The sequence below is a fragment of the Rhagoletis zephyria genome, unplaced genomic scaffold (genome assembly GCF_001687245.7).
Source record: "Rhagoletis zephyria isolate East Lansing unplaced genomic scaffold, Rhagoletis_zephyria_1.1 Rzeph_scaffold_01774, whole genome shotgun sequence".
NCBI lineage: Eukaryota > Metazoa > Arthropoda > Insecta > Diptera > Tephritidae > Rhagoletis > Rhagoletis zephyria.
In genome coordinates this window covers 73,929-91,765 of record NW_016158858.1, presented here as the reverse complement: position 1 = coordinate 91,765, position 17,837 = coordinate 73,929, and the positions used below count along the sequence as shown (strand labels likewise).

General features: G+C 33.7%; 3 protein-coding genes and 1 long non-coding RNA gene across 9 annotated transcripts in view; 3 read left to right on the top strand and 1 right to left on the bottom strand.

The window, feature by feature from the left end:
- The first annotated feature begins 961 nt into the window (after positions 1-961).
- On the top strand, positions 962-3,604 carry LOC108365092 (uncharacterized). The gene is made up of 4 exons (XM_017619052.1): positions 962-1,318; positions 1,377-1,556; positions 1,624-1,710; positions 3,402-3,604. Exons 1-4 carry the CDS (start codon positions 1,274-1,276, stop codon positions 3,450-3,452), a joined length of 363 nt encoding a protein of 120 aa, XP_017474541.1. The 5' UTR covers positions 962-1,273; the 3' UTR covers positions 3,453-3,604.
- Positions 3,031-15,825, bottom strand: LOC108365094 (uncharacterized). The gene is made up of 3 exons (XR_001847878.1): positions 15,811-15,825; positions 10,190-10,193; positions 3,031-3,116 (listed from the first exon to the last, which is right to left on the bottom strand). It is a non-coding gene; the product is annotated as an uncharacterized LOC108365094 (long non-coding RNA).
- LOC108365093 (uncharacterized) lies at positions 3,605-4,194 on the top strand. Its single transcript, XM_017619053.1, has 2 exons — positions 3,605-3,790; positions 3,861-4,194. Exons 1-2 carry the CDS (start codon positions 3,665-3,667, stop codon positions 3,966-3,968), a joined length of 234 nt encoding a protein of 77 aa, XP_017474542.1. The 5' UTR covers positions 3,605-3,664; the 3' UTR covers positions 3,969-4,194.
- stj (voltage-dependent calcium channel subunit straightjacket) overlaps positions 9,400-17,837 on the top strand; it is a 38,608-nt gene continuing 30,170 nt past the window's right edge. For all 6 annotated transcript variants that reach the window (XM_017619046.1, XM_017619045.1, XM_017619043.1 and 3 more), the window contains exons 1-4: positions 9,400-9,659; positions 9,746-9,827; positions 14,822-14,926; positions 15,044-15,311. In XM_017619046.1, the coding sequence (XP_017474535.1) occupies positions 9,553-9,659; positions 9,746-9,827; positions 14,822-14,926; positions 15,044-15,311 (562 nt within the window). In that variant the 5' untranslated portion in view covers positions 9,400-9,552. The remainder of the gene's footprint in view (positions 9,660-9,745; positions 9,828-14,821; positions 14,927-15,043; positions 15,312-17,837) is intronic.

Here is a 17,837-nt window from a genome sequence, read left to right as displayed (position 1 = left end):
TAGTTATTTTCTTCACTATTAGTGCGTTCCAGGCCGTCTAGGATTTGCAGGTTTGCAGGATTTAGTCCAAAGTCGTTCCCGTACGTCTCGTACACATAAGGCGTATTAAAGGCGAGCAGCTGTTCCTGTAAAACCTGCAAATCTTGGGTACGGGGACAGGCTATATTATTTATTTACAAATTCGATATACAAAAAGATAGTTCAACTGTAATGAAATAAATAAGAAGCGTCCAGACACACTCGAAAGTTGTAAAAAATAAATAATTACCTTCATCGATAGTTTTGCAGACCTACAAGCTAGAGAAACTTGCAGTTCTATTGTTTGTAGAGGTGCAAAACTATCGATAGGCAAACCGTCGATAGTATTCGATATTATTTTTAAAACTCTCGATATATCGTCAATAGTATCGTATTTATATGATTTACGCTCAATTTTGGTATGAAGATTTCTTTACATATATATTCGGAAAGACGTTTGGATACCATTGTAAACTAATGCACAGGTTTTTCTATTGTATAACCATTAAGTTAGAAGTAAAGTTATTGCAAATTTGAAATGAATTGAAATTGGAAAAAATTGGGCACTTTGAAATTTTATATTTGTGGTTTTAGATATCCTAAGTCATATATAAAGCATTCAGCATCAATTGAATTTTAAGAACAAGATACCATTTTTTTAACTGAAAAGTAGTGCTTTTTATTAACCTTTTATTAAAACGTATATAGTGGTGAGTAGAAAATATTGAAAGTTTTGGTATAACTTAATTTGTATCAGTTTGTTTACTGGAATAAGCGGTATTTTAAAAGATGCAAGGTTTTCCGTGCTTTTATGTTAAAAGAAATTAAAAGAAAATAAGAAATAAAACTAAAATAAATACTGAATCAATTGTGTCGGACTGTCGATAGAACCAAAAAACAATCGATGGTAGCGAAAAATAAAAAACATCGATACTATCGATAGTGTCGTCGATAGTTTTGCGCGCCTAATTGTTTGTTTACAGTTCCATTTTTTGTTTCCACATAAGTAAATAAATTGAAAGTAAAAAAACACGTCATTAAACTAAATTATACAGAGTCCGATACTACAGTACCAACATTTACATTACACGACCCCACTGAGCGCTTAAATGATACTTATCGAGCTTCTCAATACAAATATCAAGTTTGTACTCATTGTAGAAAAGCTACACAGACCAATTTAGCACAGAAATTTTGAGCAACAATCTTTCAAACAAATTTTCAAATTTAAATTCTTCAAAATTCTTAAATAAAAATGTCATATTCCCCTTTTCAATCAACTGAAGCTGGCAATTGGACGGTGAGTAAACTGAACTCAGATTCCTAGGGCTGATTTATAAGTGATTTGTTATTTTCAGGATTTACCGCTGCATTGTGTACTCTATGAATGGTTAACGAAAAACATGAATTTGCCTAACGATTACGGTACAATCATTGCCTACATAGGGTTATTCCTTATTGCTTGGTATACAATAATATGGGCTATGCGCCTGGTAATAGCTGTCATTTGGCCATTGTTCATTATAGCTTCTGCTATTGTGAGTAATACAATTGCAGACTTTGGTGACCAAAAAGTAGAGCTAACATTTCTTTATGTCATTAAAGGTTGTATTTCGAATACTTCAGTTTTATGATCCTGAAGAAATCACAACGATAATGATGAAATCATTTAGTATCATTGCAGACACTTTGGTGAGTTTGTGTAATTATATTATCACTTACATGCACATATCGACACCTGAGTGGAAGATCGACCAACATATCGCACACCGTCTTCAAAAGGGCCACAACTCAAAATTTGGCATTTTTGAGATTATGCGCTAAAAATGCATACAGAGCTTTTATTTATCTTTCAGCAAAAGCTGAAGCAAATTTTTGTTATAATTTGTTTAAAAGCCTAAGGTAAAGTCATGATTATCATGTGCTAAGAAATAGTTTTTCGCATTTTCTGACAAACGTGTTCTTTTGAGTTGTGACTCTTGAAGACGGTGTGCGATATCTCGGCAGCCAATTCTGAAGTAGGGCGTTCTTGAAAAGTTTTCTGAGTTCGGGCGTATTCGAACTGGCTGCTGAGATAGGTCCTTCTTCCACTCACGTATAGATATGTACATATCGCTAGTTTAGAGTGAAAAGCTGTTAAGTCCAATTTTAGAAATTTTACAGGAAACGAAAAAAATAATAGCCATTTTCAATAAGTATTTTCCAAGACTTTGACTAAAATATTTTGCATGTTTAAAGCAAAGTAAAACTCCATACGAACCAAAAAGATTCTATGCTAATTAAAATCTTTCGTATTAATTTGGAAATTATATCGTACGTTTAATAATATAACGAAGTATTTCAAAATTTCAAAAAACGCAATCAAAGCAGAGATGCTCAACAGACTATGTGAATCGATTTCGCTTTGTTGATGCGCAAAAATAACTTATCAAAATAATTTCATTTCGGAGCTGAATTAATGAAGCAAAACACAATCAAGGTTGAAACGAAATAAATCATCAATCGTTAACATCGAAACAAAATAAATCAACGAAAAGTTGTTGTATGCCATTGCCAGCTCACTATTAACACCTAGCACCTAAATGCATGCTACAGCTTCAGCATTAACGATTTAATTTCTTTTCGTTAAAAACCAAAATAGAATTATTTTGAGAATTACCTAATCGATAACAACAGAATCGTTTCAACAGAAACGATTGCTTTTTTTTGGTAAACGCTAAAATTAACGTTGCAATGCATCCTTGAATCAAAGTTTTATCAATTCATACAGTTGGTGTACTAAAAGACAGATACACATATCTTCGCCATATCTGAGAAATTTGGTTATCTGTTAGCCTCAACATATTCTTCTTATCAAGCTTATTAATTAGATAATGAAATCTCCAAAAACGGAAATGTTGAGTTACATCCCTATATTATTAAACGTGCGATATGTAGCTTAGGCTAATTTTCATTTCATCGAATATAAACGTGAAGAAATAAAACAAGTCTAGAAAACGATGCCTTTTTTTAATTTCTCTTGCTTCCTACATCAAAATATGAGTTTTTACAAAAAGTAGACTTAGCAATTTTTCGCTCTAAGCTAGCCATATCTCGCACTCCGTCTTCAAAAGAGTCACAACTCAAAATAATACGAAAAAATACGAAAATAATACGAGAAAATGCGAAAAACTATTTCTTAGCACATGATAATCATTTTTTTTTTAACAAATTTTAACAAAAATTTGATCCAGCTGTTGCTGAAAGGTAAATAGAAGATCTGTGTACATTTTTATCGCATAATCTCAAAAAAGCCAAATTTTGAGTTGTGACTCTTTTGAAGACGGTGTGCGATATGTATGCCTGTATATACAAATTAACATTTGCATTTTTCTATATCCCAGGTAATGGTCTTCGCCAAGCTTGTTGAATTCGTTTTCGACATTTTCGATTGAACATAATCCACTCAAAAGCGTTTCGACAGAATAAATAATAAAGCAAAATATCCACAAATTTAGCAAGATCAAAGTTGCTGTGAGAGTAAATTATTAAAAATAATGAAAGAAAAAGTCAGAAAATCTAATAAAAAAAAAACAAAACACATTTTGAATTTATAAAATAAAACGAGTGAAAAGGCATATAAATTTTCGGTTTTGCGAAAGACAAAATGTCCGTAGCTGTGCGCTTAGTTGAGGTTTTGACCTTAATCACACTGCTAGGCATGTTGACGGGATTGTCTATTGTAATCGTGATTCTGCAGCGCGTAATCGCCATTACATTATATCTGCTCGGTGTAAGTATTTGCTTATTTAGATATTGCATGTGCATCACCTTTTCATTGTATTTCAATTTTTAATTTCTAGCCTGTAACAGCAACAGTGGGCGGCATATTATATGCTTCGGAAAAAGTACTTGTCGGCGCCTTGATGAGTATACTGAATTTAACTAGAGCTCTTGGTACTTCCACATAAAAATATGAAATATTTAAAATTTTTCGTTGTGCAAGATGGGGAACTACTGTCAATTACTATATTGTATTAACTAAAACGAAAAAAGTTGTAAAATCAATGTGATATCGAGGGTGAATATCGTTTTGAACATTACTTTTTGCTTATTTTTTAAATTTCTTAAAATTTTTAGTTATATACACATTTGTAAACCCCAAATAAACATGTAGACAAATGTTTTTTATATTAATTAAGCTTAGAATCGAGCCCTAAAGAAAACTCACAAGAAATATTTTTCATTATTTCTTAACTCCACAAATAATTTGGCGAGATATTTGGGAAACCAGTATTTATGATTTCATTTATATTTAGAAAGGTTCCTTTAAAAGTATGTTTTTATTATTAACTTATCTCCATTAATATTTCTAAAAGATTTGGAACGTAGCATTTGCTAGTGTACAATATACCCCCAACAACGCACTGATACAGCCCAACCAGCAAAAAAAATGCGGATTTTTTTTTCGTTTACTGATTCTATTTCCGGATATTTTGACAGTCCGTTTTGTCGCTCAAGTGTGCAAAATAAACGTTACGACTAGAAAAGTACTGAGAGAAAATTTCTGATTCTATTTTATTCATTTAAAACGTTTTTATTCTGAACTTCACAGACGCTTTTTCATAGTTCGGTGAAAAACACGAATCCTTTTGTTGCTGACGGCATTCGAACCCTGTTTTCAATCGTGCAATTTGAACAAATATTTTAATTCGGATACGAACATGGTGAAATTAATATTTGATAGGACCGCATTCACAGCTGGCACCACCGCTCCGTTCTAAAAAGTGCAAATGTATTTCAGAAAAGGGCAAATGTATTTCAGACAATAATTTTTTTCTAGGACAACTTTTGCAACGGCAAACCTCCGAGTGTATCTCTACTTAATTTTCACAAAAGGGCAAATGAGTACCGCTGAGTAATAAAATCAAAATAAAATAATACACCAATCGAAAGAAACTATATCTACTGCAGATTGTGCTCGTGCTAATTGATTACTCATCTATTTTTTCGCAGATGCTTTGGCATTGCCTGTTGGTATGTAATAAACATACATCTACATTCGTATTTATGTAATAAAAAAGGCCGTTACAAGCGCTGGTTCTGGTGTGTTCTGAATTTCATTTAGCTTTTTCTGAAATGCATTTGGCCTTTTCTGAAATACTTTTGTGCTTTTCTAAAATACTGTTGGAAAAGGTGTAGAATGGCGGTGCCCTTAGTCTTGCTAGGTCGCTTCTCCGTCACCAAGATGCTGAAATTCGACTCCCTCTGCTGGATTGAATTAGGAGAATCTGATTGAGGAATGCAGGCGGCGAGTTTTCTTAATGGCATCCAACTGCGCAGCGCGCTTAATGCATATGAAAAAGCGTTGCAGCAACAACCGAAAAGAACGGAAGATTTCCTGAGAGACCCGGAAAAGAAGGTTAAGGCCGAAGATGAAGCTGTCCTATCCCATCCAATTGGATGAACAACTCAACCCCATAAACAGAGGAGACGAGGCGTGCAACATGATTGAAAAGATAATTTTGAGTACTGTATATATTTTTCAGATTCTTCTAGAGTACCTGCTTAACCTACTTTACTCGTCATAAATTTAAATATTTTAGTAAGTGGTACATTTTTTCCTTTGAAGCCTTAAATAATTTAAAAAACAGAAAATTTACAGTGACTGGTAATTTGTCTTTCAACCGACGTAAATAATAAGGCTATTAGATTAACCGATTATTCGATTCCTAACCGTCCGCATGCCTATTATTCGGTTAGTGGTATTCGAAAAGTCGCCCGCCTTCGACTATTCGAATAGTTGCTTTGCTTCGACTACTCGAGTATTGTAGCAAATCGAATTTCAGTAGCCGAACTTTCATTGAAATTGAATTGAAATTTTTCACAAATGAAAAAAGCATATCGCTACCTAAAGGTGAAAAGGTGCCAAGCAGGGTTCGTATTTGCACACACATGCTCTGCTCACACACACGCCAGAAACACATTCAATTTGTACTCACTGCTCATACACATGTGTGTGCATAAGTGGAAAACAAACTCTGCTCACAGAAAAGTGTGTGCTGTTTGTTATTAAGCACATGCACATGTGTGTGAGCCGATTTTTGTACAAATTTCAGCCCATGCACATGCACATAATATATTTTTAAAAGAATTTGTTTATTAAACGTTATTTTTTGAAAGACAATTCAATAAAAAGTGAGATGTTGTTTGTTTTTTTATATATAAAAATAAAGTACACACATGTGCCCGTGCTTTTTACCAAACGGCACACACATGTGATGTGAGCAAGTTTTTAATTTTTTATATGCACAGCACACGTGTGTGAGCGTAAAATGTTAGGATGTGCTGCGCATGTGTGTGCAAATACGAACCCTGGTGCCAAGTCCATTTTTTTTCAAAATTTAACTTTTATTAAATCGATTTTGAATTTGGTTTGAACCGAATTCTGCGATAGGGTGTTCTATCAAATTCTGAAGTGGCTGTCGAGATAGGTCGATCCTCCTACTCAGCCATCGAAATGCAATATTAAATATTACGAATGTAACAAAACTATTCATATTCATATTTATGTACGAATAAATGCAAAAAACTCGAACTTAAAATATTCGATTGACCGGAAATGAACGGTTAAACGAATAATGCTATCGATTAACTGTAGTCGACTTCAGTCATATTCGAATAATTCGGTTAATCGATTAACCGAATAGCCCGAGCACTAGTACATAAATATTCATAGATAACTCATACGCCAAGGCAAGCGACCAATTTAGTCTCGCATGCAATTAATCAAGCGGAGTTCGGGATCACTATGGACTATTGTAATTTTATTACCAACCCAGCCAGCAAAGAAACGTTAATTTTGCTGACAGTGCAGTTTAGTTCAATTTTCCGTATCCGAAAACGAATAGAAAAAACTCCTACAGTTATCATCAATTTTCGTATCCGGAATACGTTCGAAAAAGATGATGTCATTTGAAAGTAGTGATTGTATTTTATTTGCATGCAAGCGTAGTTGGCAGTGGCTGAGCGGCAGAGGGGTGTGCCGCTATTTGTTAACTTCCAGAAGGGTTCGAATTCCGTCAGGCGCTTCCTAATTTTATTTTATTTCTTTTGAACCATGAAAAAATATCTGTGAAGTGCAAAAGGAAAGTGTATTGAACGAAAAATTCAATCAGACAAGTTTCAGAAAAAAACAGCCGAAAACGTATCCGTTTCACACACTGCTGTCTGTACATACGTTCGTGCCGAATACTTTAGTGGGAGAACGGATCGTCAAAGTATACCGGAAATGGAATCAGTAAACGGACAAAAATCCGCACTTCATCCACTTTTTTGTTATTTTTCGGAATTTTTGATGGCTGGGAGACTCGTATTTCAAAACTCCAACACAAGTACTTGATTATTGGTCTATTAAATAGCCAAAGAGTTTGGCACGCCGTGGCGTATGAGTTATCTATCAACATCAACATTTAGGCCGGCTGAAAGAAAAATTTCAAGCCAATTGTCTGATAGCCTCTTGGAGGTTAAAAACTAAATTGCCCACATCTACATAAACTCTTTCATTTTCATCAAAACCGTTAACGGTTGAGAAAGTATCTTGAAGCTTTACAACAAAAGGTAATATTTCCTTCTCTAACGGCGGTTTCACACGGGTTTTTGTCAAGATTACGTTACTAATATGTGTTCTAAAAGTGAAACAAATCTGATCATAAATATGATTTTTTAGGATAGTTCCCAATCCCTGCGGCACCTATCGAAAGGCAAACACACTGATCCTCCTAAAAACTTGTGCACAAAACAACAATCATTCAATGCGATTAAAATCTGGGAGAAAATCGTTCACAATTAAATGATTCTTGCGATTTTATATGTGTATAAATGTAGGTGTATAAAATTCCATTACCTTATAGTAAGCGGTTCCAGAGAAAAGCCATATCAGAATTTTAGTTTGTATGGGCGGTGCCACGCTTCCTTTTTCAAAATCTACCACTTTTCGCCGTAAGTACGGTATTGACAACATATGTTGCTGTGTCCAATTTCTGGACGTTAGCATAAGTGGCTCCAGATATAAGAGATATGAGAATTTCAGTTTGTATGGGAAGTGCCACGCCCACTTACCCAGATATAGTGGTTTTCACCTTTTAGTCTATATGTCAGATGCCACACCCCCTATGTATCGGGATTAACATTACTGGATTAGAGAAAGTTATGCCCTTTAAATCGGTATATTTTTCATTGAAATCGAGCGAGCGGTGCTTTCAAAAAAGGGATTGCAAAAATTTCTTGTGGCGTATTTATATATAGATAATTAATTATTAATGGCTGGGTTATGTAAGAAAATTAAAATAATCATTAAAATTAAAAAATGCAAAAAAAAATTTATGATTACTAATCGTAATGGAAATTTAACAGCTCTGTTTTTTTGTGTTTTGTTTTCGAATTTAATCGATTTAAAAACGGCATCTCTAATGGATTTATGTATACTTATGGCGGCCGTTGTGGTGTAGTGGTTAGAAGTGCGCACTACCAAACCGCAGGGCCTGGGATCGACCCCAATTTCCGACTAACATCTAAAATAAAACAAAAGAAAACTATTTTTTTTTATGACGGTCGTCTCTCGGAAGGCAAAAAAAAGCTAGCTACAAGTTGGTTATTTTTATCAATTGATAATTTTTCACTGCAGGGTACTCAAATATGTATGACATACTTAGATACTTCTCCCCTAGGGAAGGTTACATACATACACTACACTTATACTTATATACTTATATGTATGTATACACTTAAAGGTAGGTACATCCATACATGCATATGTTTTTTTTCATTCATCTGTGCATTATATCAAGCCAATTTGTATATCCGCGGATGTGTATTCAAAACATCTTCAATGCGCATGTCTACGCAATTGTTTACGTTTTTAACTGGCATTTACCTATTTAGTCGAACTGAATGAATACATATGTACATATACATATACATATATCTACATATGTGTGATAAAACGCCGGCAAAATATCAACATTATCAAATCCTGCAAACAAACACTTGTTACGCTCCGCAAAATGCCGGCCACGTGAGAGGATAAAATATAAACAATCGCTTAGCGCAAACGTTAACTTTAACTCGGGCATGCGCCAATAACCGTTAGAAGAGTTAGTCTATATGAATGACCGTAGACTGCTATTTTCCCTTTGTAACACATAGCCTTCAAGCGATGAACTCACTGGGTTTTGACGTTATACGCGAACTTTGTGAAAAACGGTGTAGACATAAAGTTTTTCCAACAGAAAATTTATCAGTTTTTTAGATTTCATTGTTAGATTTTGCACCGTTAAATAGTGAATTTCATTTGTTACAATTAAAAAAGGTTATGGTAATTTAGTAATATCTAGTTGGTAAGGGTCTAATCGATAAACAAGTGAAGGAATGCTGGAAGAAATTTTTTCTACATAGATATCATAGTTATAAAAAAATACATAGTTTTGTAAATAAATAGTTAAATATATTAAAAATATAAAGGCGAGGTATCTGTTTAAAGTTAAATACAAAAAAATGGCATGCTGTTCGGTACCGCGGACGCATTATCTGTTAATTTGTTTCTTTCTATTGTATCCAAACGGTGCCAATTTTGTACCAGGAGAAAAAATCAATTACAATCTGTGAGTTACAATTCTTCGTTAGCTTGTGATATTGTACCAATGAAATAATTATAATATAACGAATATAATAATTCATCTGTATATAGTGTACATTCCTGGGCTGATAAATTAGGCATGGAGCTGTTCCATTTGGGTGACTTCATTACCAGGCGAAAGGAAGTTCAAGAGGTAAGCATTTTTAGCTACAAAGTGTAATCCTCAAGTAAAATATTGATTTTTCTCAAAAATTATCTTTGAGCAATATGGGTTAATTGCACATCAGAATTTACGATGCATTAGCTCTGCATGGGGCAACTGACGTAATTTGTTTTTAATGACACTACGATTTTTCGCGACTCCGCGAACTCCTTTATGAGTGGACAGATATCCCATTGAAAGTTATGTCAAAAAGCTGCTTTTAACTTTAGAGTCGACTTTATTTTGACTATAACTACGGGCCATTGTAGATAATCTAAACATGAAAGAATTGTAGATTTATCAGACAAATATGGGTCGTTCTTAAAAAACATGACCAATTGGTGTCCCCAGACTTTACTATTTTATATTTTGTTTCTTCAAAAAGAAAATAGAAAAATATCTGCATTTTTATAAATTATTATCGATTCTACGTAACTATATTATAAAAAAAAAATAATTAATTATCTGAAAATAACTTAAAAAATATTTTCAATGTCAAAGGTTTAGCAAAAACCTGTGTCCCGAGCCAATTTATAAAAATTTAATAGTTATTTTCAGTTGAAATAAAATTGAAAAAAAATAATATTTACAATTTTTGTTATTCAGTTTGTGTATATTAATACCATATATAGAAAAGAATGATGAAAAATAATTTTTTTGTATAATTTTTATGAAGAAAATTTGTGTCCCCAGGTTTTGGTCCCCTCTGTTACGTCCACTCATTTTATTGAAAAATGTTTGTTAAACGTTATGACGCGTATATTTCTCTTATGCTTCTCCATTATAACTTCGCTAAAATCAACAAAATGTGTTTTGAACTGTTCAGTCTTGTTTAGTGCGTTGTTGAGTAAGGAACCCAATTGTATGCCGGGTACGTACCCTTATTCAGTGTCAACTCTGTTACTGTTGAAAAACGGTGAGTAAAGTGATTTTTTATTTATTTTATAATTTTTTTATAAATATTTTATGTACATTAATTAAGTGGACAAATAAATTCTCCAAAATTCGAATAAAAAGCTAAAATATGGTATTTTTGAGTTAATTTGTCCCCTCTGTTACCGGTCCACTCTGTGACTTATTAACTCCAAAAACTCCAAAAATTAAAAAAAATACTGCTGGTTATGGATTCCTATTGTTGATACCATCCGTAACCACATGAGGCCAATTATAAACATATTTGGCCAACTTAATTTTTAAAAATTACAAAATTCAGAATGGTCATGTTTTTTAAGAACGACCCATATATCAAAATTTTTTAAGTTTTTGCCTAATGGCAAAAATTTTAAGAAAATAATATCGTAGCTCTTTGCCGAAAGAGCTTTATAGAACATGAATGCAAAAGTGCAGCGTAAAAAGAGGTCATTGCTCCAGTTATTTAATAAGTAACGAGTTAATAATAAATTTAAATATGCCAGATAGAGTTTTAAAATTATATTAAAAACAACAAGAATGCAATGAAGCGGCGAAAAGAACAGAAAAGTACACATCTTAAAATTAAATGGTCTCACTTACTTATAAACATACATACAGTGGTGGAAAAATAAATAGGGACACGACATTTTATCAAATGTTGGCTACGTTTGTATAAAATTTTTTAAATTTTTTTTGTTTTAAATCGCGTTTATTTTTGGCAATTTTTCAACGCATTTTCTTCGATACAAAGTATGTTCGATAATTTTAATTTGCATGGAAAAAGTGCCTAATACGTTCAGAATAAAAATTATCAAAAATTAACGCGATTGTTCAGGAACTTTAAACTTGCACTTTATTAACTAAAATTTAATGGGCTATAAAACTACATACTCAAAAAAATTCTAAAAAATCTGATTAAAAAGGCGAAAACTTAGATGCAATTTTGCAGAATTTTTATAATTGTTGCACAAAGTTTGACAAATGAATTGATATAGTTTTTGTTAGATAATCAGTTATACCACTGTATGTATATCACGGACATTTTGAGAAAAAAATTTTCGAAAAAAAAAATCCCGAACGTAGGGGTCGCCTTTTCATTATTTCGTCATATCTTCGGCCTTTACTGTCGGATCTTAAAGTATGATATATTGATGTTTTTGCCTCGAGGCGACAATTTTTTTTTTGTTAAAAAGTTCATTGGCCTCAAGTTCCATGTTCTGGTACTTACCCGCCAAATCTCAGCTATTTTCACCCTAACGCACACTTATTGTCAGAAAATTAAAGTTCACCAAAAATCGTTAAACTTTATACTAATAGATATTTTGAAAGCCGTTTTTTTCTGTTCGAAAAACTCGAGAACAGATGTGCCGATATTTTTAAAATTTTGGATGTTTTCTCCAGATCCTCCAAGGATAATTATAGAAGCAAAATAATTTCGATATTTCTAGGGGCGTGGCACCTTCCATACAAACTGAAGTTTTCACACAGCATACCTCTGAAAGTATTCAACGTATAGTATAGAGATACATTATATCAACGCCAAACTAATGGCAATAATGGGATTAATTAAAAAAGGGGGCGTGGCAGCTCCCATACAAACTGAATTCCCACACCACACACACATTCTAGTGGGAGCTTTTTTCAAAAATCGCCACGGATAGATCGACGCAAAATTTAATTATCTTTTATTTTAAAAAAAGAAACCTGTACACACTGTGGGTAATTTGCGCTCTCAAAATTGATTTGTCCTTTTTGCAACCTTTTTTGCCCCACTGTGCGACGCTAGGTTCCGTCAAACAATTTTTTTTTCGAAATTGCCTTGCAAAAATTTTATAATTCAGGGGTGTACAGCAAACCTTTTTTTTTCTCGAAAGTTGCTATAGTCTAGTTGTACAAATCTGTTAAATCTATCGTTACTAAAGAGAGTAAGGTAAAAAGGTTTAGGCTAATTCCACCCACATAGCGAGTTTTCGGGATAATTTTGATAATTTTTTACATACATATGTACATATATTATTACTTCATTAAAAAAAATGTTTCAGCTACTTAGGGCCGTTTTCTCAAGTAACCTGTAACTTTAAAGCTCATTTTATATTTAAAGGTTGGATTAAAAATAGAGCTATGTCTTAAGTTAAGCATTTATATTCTCAGTTTTTGACGTATGTATGTTTCTTTGTCGCAAAATGCTTTACCTTACAGATAATCACAAATTTTAATGCAATCTTTAAATATAAAGTGAGCTTTAAAGTTACAGGTTACTTGAGAAAACGGCCACAGTAAGGCAAAGAAATTGGCGATAGTCAGAAAAGTGTGCTATCCTACCGTCTTGAGACCAGATTTTTTTTTGGACTATCCATTCGAGAAAACATATAAAATAGTTATGTATGTGTGAATAAAATAAAAAAATATAGTTTAAAAAACTAAAAACTCGCTTTTATAATTTCCATTCGTACTGTAACCAGATTACTTTAAAGCTTAGTATCCAGCTCTTAAGAAAAGCAAAAACTCCATATAAAATGACGTACAAGATGGCTAAGAAATTTTCTTGAGTCAAATTTCCTTAAGGCAGTACGCAGTTCTTCAGAAATTTAGTACGCTTTCTACTACGGTTTTCTAAAGTTTTTTGTGAAAAAAGAGCACAAGGCAACCCAGGTTTGCAACAGAAATATATGCCCGTTCCATTATTTCTTGAGGAAAGAGTGAGGCAACAGGCTGTGCGTTATCAAAAATGTCAAAATTCCTTGGACACACACGCGAAATAATGGCAATTTTTTCTTGACCGTTTTCTTAAGAGCTGGATACTAAGCTTAAGAATGAAAATTTAAAGCAATTCCCATTCGTACTGTCATCAGGTATGTAACTTGATAAAGAAAATCGCTGCATATTTTAGGCGCATCAATATTACATAGTTACATCCCAAGCGAGGTAAAAAAGGAATGCTCAGTTAAAACACCGTACGAAAAAAACAAAAACAAAAAAAAATCTAAGTGCACAAAAGGAACGATATACTCACGAAACTATGGGCCAAATACAGTAAAACTGCGTTTTTAGTTGTTCTCTGTGACATCAGAATTTTTTAAAAGGACTTTGAAATTTTTTAAGATATAGTTAATGAAGAAAATAATTATATTGTAGAACGACAATGTGGGTGCCAATTGATTGATGAAAATTTGGTAGAATTTAAAAACATTGAAGATATATTTTTTAAGCTAATAGAGTTAGGGGGATGAAATTCGAGGATGTGGTCCTGTGTATATTAGTCCTTAACAATTAATTTTTTCAAAAATAAGTTTTAAAACCCATTCGTCCTTATGCACCAAAAAATTTAATATATTTTGTATTTTACAGAATTGTCCCCTTAATATTTTTGATATTTTAAAGTCCTTTGGAAAAAAATCTTGACGCCAGAGAGAAAAACTAAAAACGCAGTTTTAAAATATTTTGCCATAGGTTTCGAGAATATATAATTTTTTTTTTGTGTGTAAAATTTACTGTCGCTCGGTGTAATAGTTAAAAGTGTTTGTGATTGTCATTACCGCAATATAACTCGTTATGATAAATTTTAACTCCCCCAATTAAGTGACGAAAAAAATCTTTACGGGGGCAATTTTATAAGTCAGTGATTGTTTGATTTTCCTGCGAAATAGATTTAAAATCCCACTGTTTCTGTCAGCTACCACCAAAATTTTTAACGCTTTGTTACTTACTTTGTGTTTGACAGCCTTTGAAAATAGACAACCATCACACGTGAATTAGTTTACGAATTACTCCTTCATCCAGCATATTCTTTAGATTTATTGTTTCTAAGCTTCGTTGGTGAGAGATTTGAGTCGAATGAAGAGGTCATCTCAAACTCAAATAAGTATTATTTTGGAAGAACGCTGGTTAAGTAGTCAACCTTAAAGGAGACCATACAGGAGCCGAGAAAATATCTTTTATTCGAAAAGTCACCGATTTTTTAAACTGCCCTCGTATATTCTCATAACTAAAATTTTATTTTATTTTATTTGACCTTAACGTGAATCTATATTTTTGGTATACTACATTTCTATCTAACTGTTTCTTTACAAAAGAGTTTCAAAGAAGCACAAGTGGTGTCGCGTTCTGGAGCCAAAATTGTTGAAAACATGGCGCACGATGTCAAAATGATGATGGATTTAAAAATAAGCGCAGTACGGGTAAGGAATAAACTATTTGATGATAACAAGTATGCATTTTTAATTTTTAAATTTATAATAACATATGTACGTAATTTGTCTTAACTTAAAACGAAAATATTCTTAAAAAAACGGCAGCGTATTATGGATACGGCGGAGAATACCGCGCTCTCACATCAAAACGAAAAGGAGGATCAGTTTTTTTCCTATTACAATGCCAAAGATATGAGAGAACCCGATGATCCTATACCAACACCAGCACCTCGGGAGCTGGATGATATGGGCGAACCACATATTTTTGTACCGCCCAAAGAGATTGTTCTAACACCGAAAGCTGAATTTTTTAATACGCCAGTCAATCTGAGCGTCAGTTCAGTGCACGTGCCCTTGAATGTTTTCGATCGAGGTTGGATTTTCTTTTCATAGATTTTTAGTTTGGAAATTTTGCACAATCATCCACATACATTTTAATTAATTTATTATATAAAACACAAGTACACACTACATACATACATACATACGTACGTAGATATTTATGTACATGCATTTCATCGGTGCATTTTCTTGCTTTTTTAAATACAATGCTTGCTGTAGTGTATGTATTGTATTTGAGAAAGCCCACTTGGAGTTGCAATAAATTTCGTCAGGATATCTTGCGCAGACACTTTTCGTGCCCACGCTGTACCTTAACGCCTAACTTATGTATATGTTTTCATGTATGCTTGAAATGCTTTTGAATGCACCAAAATGACTGCGCAAATGATTCTGGCCAAAGTTAATATCACTTTCAAGCCTGCTCGTACCGAAGGACCGAATTTTTGACCGTTGTTCATGAAATATTATATTGATTGAATACTGGAAATTTGGACTTGTTAATTTAAATAAAAACGAAAATTTTGTAAAACTAAATTAAGGAAACGCTTGCAACATTTGTAGGCTTGTTCTAATAATTCGATTATCATTGTATATATTTTATGCTCTTTGACTTAGCTCTATACCATAATACAAAAAAATAAATCGTGTTTTATTGGACCATTAGAAAAACATTAAAATCATTTTCTTATGAATTCTAAAAGTGTTATGCCTCTCCTATTAAATTTAGAATTTTTCATAACGGCGACACATTCATATTCTACTGGGTGGGTCATTTAGCGTAAATTCTGTCACTCTCAAAATGTTATTGAATAAACCTACATATGTACGTATGAATGTACATTAGGGTGGGTCATATTGTTCGGGTAAGAAACCATGGCAATGAGTATAGCAAAAACGTAATCTTCGAAAAATTCTAATAAGGTTTCTCTAGAAATTCTAAGAAGATTTCTCTAGAAATCATGGGTCCCCCATGAACAAATTTTTGATCCAGTGTAACCAGCACTATCCAGTTTTATTTTATTTATACGCGAAATTCGAGTGATTGCCGATTCGACAAATATGTTTATGCATTCAGGACAAATATGTTTATGCGTTCAGGAGCTATGACGGTTCATGATTATATTTCGGACAAAGAATTTTGCATACGTATTACAAGTAAAGAAACCGAAAGAAAGGGCGAAACCGAACTACCCATACCCGAAGTACTTCTTTCTGTTCGGCGCTGTAATCACTTAAGCGATTTTGGCTAAGTCCCTGAAAACATCGCGTCATTTTTTTTTCTGCTAAATACGCCAACTGACGTCAATTGAAAACGCCAAGTGCTTCTTCACGCGGAATCCGCGTTGTATGCTTTCACGGTTGAAGCATTTGTGCCCATTCCTACGAGACGACCGAGCCAACGGGCCCTTGTATTTTAATCCGCTACACTATTTTTATGGCATTGTAAAGTTCACACAGCTCACCCCAAGGGCCGTCTCATAGGATGTGCCATTGTGTAAGCTTTTGAGCTATGTATATATGTACTATGTAGCACCACGAACATGGGGAGTGACTAGTAGTGTGATTATTTTCGGTGTTTATGCTGGTTCTCAAATGGACGAAGCGCTCTGGGTTTTCGAAATTATGATTTCCAAAAGTGACCTGGTGACGGGGCTTCATTGTCCCTGCTAACTGTTTGCTTGTTGACAGGAGATAGTTCGTCTTGTCCTCCATTCGTTTTGCTTCCATATCCAACTGCGAGAAAGCAGAACAAACATTGCAATTGTTCAGAGCGATGGTGTATTGAAAAGACTGAGGAAGAAGTACTTTAGCGTACAAAAATTAAGCAGAGCCATGCAGAGTTAAAGGAGACAAGCTTCCTTTAAAAATGCATTCCAGAGAATGAGAGGTCGCTTCTGAATAAATATTTCGCACACAAACTTATAGATATGGCATTACAGTAAACTGCAGGGCATACAAAACAATAGGGTCCTTTTGATTGAAAGCAAAATGCCAGGCGGCTTGTTAAGAGCGAAATACACCACACAAGCGGCTTGTCAAACATTCTTCAAACCTACTTTTCCCATTTCGCCATACACCATGCAAACATGACTCGTTCAAGCAAAGAATTTTAGTTTTCTTCCAGTTCGCAATGCTAAATATTATGGTTTTCTTTCATTTTCCTCTCTTACGTCCTTACTCGGTGAAAATTTCGTTGCGAATGAGGCGATTTTGCTATACACAACGCAAGCGGTTTGATCAAACATCAACATGGCGGCCAGAAAATCAAAAAATTTTGATTTTTGCTCAAATTTCCCTCAAGCGGTTTGTCAAACCTTCAAACACCCCCATACACAGCACAAATGGCTTGAAGCAAAGGGAAATTTCGCTTGGTTTGTCAAGCCGCTTGTGTTGTGTATTTCGCTCTTTAGGTAAGCAAAGCGAAAACTCTTCATTCTGATAGCAAACATGACTGGGCTTATTGATTGGGTCAAGTCAGGCAAACTCTTTAGCCAGCAAAATACTTAGGGGGCACGAATTCTTTTGTAATCCAGACAGACTTAAATAATAAATATAA